Genomic DNA, 5,945 nt, shown 5'->3' with positions numbered 1-5,945 from the left:
CAAGCCGATCGCAAGCTTGTGCGACAGCCAATCCGAAGCATTGATTTCAAAATGCAAGCTTCAGATTGGCTGTCGCACAAGCTTGCGATCGGCTTGCAACTAATGTAGAACCGGCTTAAGGAGCTGTCTACAATACGTCGTATGTCAGATCGTAAGCCGTAAATCGTAAGAATTGACCAATCACAGTTGATTATTTTTCTTATATTCCACTGTGATTGTTCAATTTCTTACGGCTTACGGTTTACTACTCTCATTGTAGATGGACCTTAAAATGCCCGGGCTATGAATACCGCCTTTAAGTATTTTATGCACACTCACACCTTTATATTCAGAGGTTATGTATCGAAGCGCCAATTTACAGACGAAAGAAAGAAACACTCTAGCCTCCAGCTCCAGTTTGTTAGTGAGAGATAAACGAGAAGAAAGTTTTTAAATATAAAAGTAATATATAGTCACTTATACGTTTATCTTGTACATTTTTTATGGGATTTCTCCTAAATTTATGAGTATATACATTCAAGTTGTGGAAGACTATACTTTTGTTTCTCTTAAAATTATGTGTATATGTGTGTAATAACCGCATATATGTAAGAAAAACGATAATATAAAAAATTTAATTTGAAGAAATTATGTATCGAAGCGCCAATTTATAGACGAAAGAAAGAAATACTCCAGCTTGTTAGTGAGAGATAAACGAGTAAAAAATTTTTAGATGTAAAGTAATATATAGTCGCTTACATGTTTATCTTGTGCATTTTTTATGTGCTTTCTCCTAAATTTATATGAGTATGTATATACATTCAAATCGTGAAAGACTCTTGTTTCTCTTAAAGTTATATGTGTGTATATGTGTGTAGTAACCACATATATGTAAGAAAAACAATAATATAAAAAAAATTTAACTTGAAGAAATTGAGACTCGTATAATGAATAAATCATAAATAACTCAATAGTGCCTTTGCGAGCCGATACAGATGTTGGTGTGTAATTTTTAATGTTACAAATGTTACAATGTCAAGCCATGATATTGTAACATTAAAAATTGTTACACACCGACATCCGTGTGAACTCGAAAAGGCACTATTGAGTTATTAATAATAAAAATTAATTTCATTATTAAAAATGTTAATATTAAGAAAGCTATATTAATCTTTGTAATTATACAATTGTTTAAAGTATACTTTCATTTTTATTCACAGAACAGGGTGCTTTTATCTCTTGTTGGAAGAAGTTGTCGAAGTAACAGGGACTCTAAACATTTTATCAAAATGTTTAAGAACAGAAATTCAGCAGATTCTTTAAATTCTACTAATACGAGATCTCCCAGAGAACGTAAAAGTTGCCTGAAGCGTGCCTTGCAGCAGACACGGGTTTTAGGTAAAAAATTATTTTTTTTTGTTTTATATCTAATGCAATAGATATAAAACAATGCAATAGATATAGAACATTTGTTTTATATCTAATACAATCAATCAAATAAATAATTTACAGAGGAAGTGATCAATGATTCTACAATAAATAAATTGGATGAGGCCATAAACGAAGTTGACCATGTCAATTATGAAACAAGTATACAAGAAAAAGGTATAAAAAGCTTTAATTATTTTTTATGTACATATTATTTTCGTATTTTACATATACGAAATAAACTATGTACAATATTTATATATAAATACTTTTTTACTTTATTAAATGTTTAAACTGTTATGCATTTACATTTAAACATTTATTAATTCTTTCTACTCTTCTAAAATTTAGTCTTACTTTAAATAATATTTTACACTAGCGCAAGCTTTACATATTCTTTTTAAATCTTTCGTTTATATCAAAGAAAATCATGTTTCAAGCACCTACGATGAAAGAAGATTGCGTGCGTGTTTAATGCATAATGCAAGTTATGTACATTTATATATTAAATCATTGACAGCATTTAGTAGATTGTTTATTTTGCAAACGTTGGGAGTTTTCACTAGAGAGATTTCCTCTAGATTTATAATCAAATTATATAAAGTGCTCACTAAACTAACACTCTGATTTAAGATAAACGCGGCCATTGGAACATAATATTGCAATTCAATAAAGAACATTTTTTTAAGTGTACGTTTTATTAATCTGTATTTCAGTATCTAATCAACAGGAGGTGCTTATTGATTCACAAATGATGATGTCATCTTCCAAAGTTTTAAAAACCTGTACTATCTCATTGACGAAAAGAATGCGTGATTATGATCATATAGACTTTTCACAAAAATTGGTAATTTGCTGAAAATTATAATTCACATACCTATATAGTATATTTCTATATCCTATGTCTATATACCATATACCTACATCTAAATATTACATAATATTAAAACTGCTCATAAAATATTGTATGTTGCTATTTTTGAACAGCCTTATTTTATTATTTTTATGTCTCATCATATAGCTATTATTAAAATATCTACGTTTTATTTAGATAAAAAATTTGCAAGTAACATCAGAAGAATCACAATCTCCAAATTGGTCACTTTTAGAAAGACGGGTGACAAAATTGTTTAAAAGGGTTGCCAATAGCAGCACATTATTAGGTATGTTTATAATTATTGACATTAGAAACAAAAAAGAATATATTGTAAATATTTATTTTGTAGATATACACATATAATTTTTTTTCTTTGTAAATATTTTTTGGAAGCGTACTATCATGTAATTTTTAATCCATACCTATCCATATTTGAGAATTTTTCAAAATAAAATTTCTTATAATTTTTATTATTTCAGGTACATTGGATCCTTTAGAGAAGAAGACAATAGTTAGAAAAAAACCTGAACAAAGAATGGCATCGCAAGCTACAATGACAGTACCTGATAAAGTAGTGTCACAAGCAAATACAAAAGATGAAGACAGTGTAGAACGTACTGTAAGGAAGATTAAAAAGTTAATCACATGTTATTGCAAGGAAGCAGGGAAACCTGTCGATTTTTTTGAACTAATTCTGCATCCCCATGATTTCGGAAAAACTATTAGAAATATGTTATACATATCATTCCTTGTAAAAGATGGGGTAGTGAAATTAAAAAAAGGTCTCTATCTTTTCAAGTAAATAATTTACTCTTCTTATTTATTATCCAAATTTGATGATTATTTTTATCTCAGATCATAGAAGCCTTGTTGTGGAACCATGTCGCAAGGAAGTAAATTCACAAGAGAAACAATCTGGCAACAGAATGGGTATTCAGAATGTTACATCATTAAACATGAAACAATGGACAGTAAGTTAAATCCTTAAGATTCTCTATTTAATAGATCTTAAATTAGATTTCAATTTTAACGGATAAAATTTTTTGCTATTTTTAGTTTCATGCATATAAAAGCTATTTTATGAATTTTTTGTTACATATAGTATATTTTGTGACTATAATTGTAATTTATTCGATTAAATTGAAGATTAGGCATATTATAATTGTAGAAAAAACTATTGGAAATTAAAATGATAAATATGTCTTTTTTAGATTTTAAAAAATGCATACAGATTGGAGAGACCAATGATAGATTTTGACGAAGGAAAATAATTATATTAATACACTTTCTTATTAATACAAAAAAAAAAGTATATTCTTATTATAATTTCAATTTATGGTATTATATTACATTTTCAATATATTGTATTAATCATTTTTTTCATAACTTTAATTGAAAATTATTAAAACGAGATATATAATGATATTACGTATACATATAATGAACATTTTGTATTTTTGTAAAACTTTTATTAATATCTAACATATACATCGTGATTCTGCGGTATATGTTAATTGGTAATAACATGATCCATATTGATTAGATCTATGAAGAAAGTCTAAAAGTAGCAGTATGTTAATGTATATTCTGATTGAACACATTCATGTCCGATTTCCATGTATTTTTAATGAGCGTTCATGTAACCAAAAGAAGGTAAAGCGTAAAGCAACCTTTTCAGTTTGTACGATAAACTTTAATAATATTACAGTAATATTTCATATTGTTTCGAAAAAAACTCAATGTTTATGTTTTTCCGCTTTTCTTTTATATTTTTTCATTTGAACACTTTTAGTACTTGCTCAATTTAGATTTAAGGAACTGTGATATTATGATAAAAATTAAATAAGAAAAAATTCAATTTTTGTTGAAAGGTTGTTTTCACGAACAAATGATCAAATAAAATTTTTACAACGCTTTTACGATTGACTGTAAATTAATTTATTGTTTGGCCAACGATTCTGCTTTTGCTACTACTTCCTCAATCGGACCGACCATGTAAAATGCTACTTCCGGTAAGTGATCTAATTCTCCAACCAAAATCTTTTGGAATCCTTTGATGGTTTCTTGTAATGGTACTAGTTTACCAGCGTGACCGGTGAATACCTCGGCAACCTAAAATAACAGTCGACTTATAATGCATATTACATAATGAAATAAAGTACTGAATTTAGTGATAAAGCAGTGTTTGGCTTATTAAAGCCGTGTTTCGTGTATATTAACCAGTACTGAAAATCTATAATATACGTGACGTGAAATATAGATTTTCAGTATTGGCAGCGTATATCGGAATACAGCCTAAACAAAACACTCGACTTTGATTTTCGGTCCTATCACATATAAAACATTTAAGAAAATATTCTACTGTAAAGAAAAACAAAAACCAGGAGTACAAAACAAATCCAAAAAAATTTGATAAATAATACTGTAGCCTACGTAAAGAATAAAAATCCAAATAATAAGAAAAACGACAAGATAATTTATAAAAGTAACACTAATATTTTACGTTTTATGACGATTTTTAAAGGATTACATCAAATTTACATGTGTAGTGTATATTTTCTCTCACCTGGAATGGCTGGGACAAGAACCTTTGGATTTTACGCGCACGTGCGACTGTCAACTTGTCTTCCTCTGATAATTCGTCCATACCCAAAATTGCAATAATATCCTGTAGTGACTTATAATCTTGGAGGATCTTCTGTACGCCACGGGCGATATTATAATGTTCCATGCCGATAATATTAGGATCCATAATACGAGATGTGGAGTCGAGAGGATCGACAGCCGGATAAATACCTATATTACCAATAAATACATGCTTGAAAGATTACATCGTGACACAATAGATATAATTCTCAGATAGTGAATTCAGTTACTTGCATGACGTTAGATTGATACTAAAAGCTGCTATACATAAAATTAACAAAGTTGAATGTAAAAACATAAATATCTCAAATGATTAAATATCCAATATGATTTAACAATTGCATGTATTATTTCCTTATTAAAGTTGATTGACGTTCAAGATAACATTATGCAATTTACATTTAGATATTTCATATATAGCAGCATTTAATATGCATTAATCCAAAGTATAACGCAAATGATCAAAATTCACCAAGAAAAATTGTACCTAATTCAGCAATGGCGCGTGACAATACAGTTGTAGCGTCCAAGTGAGCAAAGGTGGTAGCAGGAGCGGGATCTGTCAAGTCATCAGCAGGTACATAAATGGCTTGAACAGAGGTGATGGATCCCTTTTTCGTCGTGGTAATACGTTCTTGCATAGTACCCATATCAGTAGCCAACGTAGGCTGATAACCCACGGCAGATGGAATACGACCCAACAAAGCAGATACCTAAAAAAAAATGCATATATAATATATATTTAAATATTAGATATTGAAGATGTATTAATAAAGAATTTAAAAATATTTAATCACAATATAAGAGGAAAAATTAATTCTGTCAGAAACAAAATATTTTTATTTTGATAAATAAGTGATTCACTTGTCTTTTTGTATAAAACTATTGTTAACGTTTCTTTTTGCATAAATTGGTTTCTTTTACGTATTATATGTATAAAAATACAATAGCGCTGATAGTACACTTCCCGAACACAACATATATTAACATAGTTGAACAAGAAATACATATTTTT

The 5,945-nt window shown here is 28.6% G+C and overlaps 2 protein-coding genes across 4 annotated transcripts in view; one reads left to right on the top strand and one right to left on the bottom strand.

Annotated features, from left to right (window-relative positions):
- Positions 1 to 316: 316 nt before the first annotated feature.
- LOC105458036 (non-structural maintenance of chromosomes element 4 homolog A-like) lies at positions 317 to 3,623 on the top strand. Of its 3 annotated transcripts, none has more exons than XM_011703061.1 (8): positions 317 to 441; positions 1,200 to 1,377; positions 1,492 to 1,584; positions 2,124 to 2,254; positions 2,459 to 2,570; positions 2,764 to 3,066; positions 3,140 to 3,255; positions 3,496 to 3,623. In XM_011703061.1, exons 2-8 carry the CDS (start codon positions 1,269 to 1,271, stop codon positions 3,553 to 3,555), a joined length of 924 nt encoding a protein of 307 aa, XP_011701363.1. In that variant the 5' UTR covers positions 317 to 441; positions 1,200 to 1,268; the 3' UTR covers positions 3,556 to 3,623. The 3 variants fall into 3 exon arrangements, with proteins under 3 accessions (XP_011701363.1, XP_011701364.1, XP_011701362.1); XM_011703062.1 differs by lacking the exon at positions 317 to 441 and adding an exon at positions 485 to 697; XM_011703060.1 differs by lacking the exon at positions 317 to 441 and adding an exon at positions 960 to 980.
- Positions 3,624 to 3,731: 108 nt separating this feature from the next.
- LOC105458040 (ATP synthase subunit beta, mitochondrial-like) overlaps positions 3,732 to 5,945 on the bottom strand; it is a 5,650-nt gene continuing 3,436 nt past the window's right edge. The window contains exons 2-4 of the mRNA XM_011703070.1: positions 5,418 to 5,643; positions 4,851 to 5,080; positions 3,732 to 4,396 (exon numbers count right to left, since the gene is read on the bottom strand). Coding sequence (XP_011701372.1) covers positions 4,223 to 4,396; positions 4,851 to 5,080; positions 5,418 to 5,643 — 630 coding nt within the window. The 3' untranslated portion in view covers positions 3,732 to 4,222. The remainder of the gene's footprint in view (positions 4,397 to 4,850; positions 5,081 to 5,417; positions 5,644 to 5,945) is intronic.

Source organism: Wasmannia auropunctata, unplaced genomic scaffold, assembly GCF_000956235.1.
Source record: "Wasmannia auropunctata unplaced genomic scaffold, wasmannia.A_1.0 LD334730.1, whole genome shotgun sequence".
Classification (NCBI taxonomy): domain Eukaryota; kingdom Metazoa; phylum Arthropoda; class Insecta; order Hymenoptera; family Formicidae; genus Wasmannia; species Wasmannia auropunctata.
Note: the sequence above shows the minus strand (reverse complement) of the source record. Positions and strands in the feature narration are given on the sequence as shown.

Coding starts and splice junctions, on each gene's coding strand:
- LOC105458036 (XM_011703060.1), top strand. Junction 1,585..2,123: donor AACAAGTATACAAGAAAAAG/GTATAAAAAGCT, acceptor TCTGTATTTCAG/TATCTAATCAACAGGAGGTG. Junction 3,256..3,495: donor TAAACATGAAACAATGGACA/GTAAGTTAAATC, acceptor TGTCTTTTTTAG/ATTTTAAAAAATGCATACAG.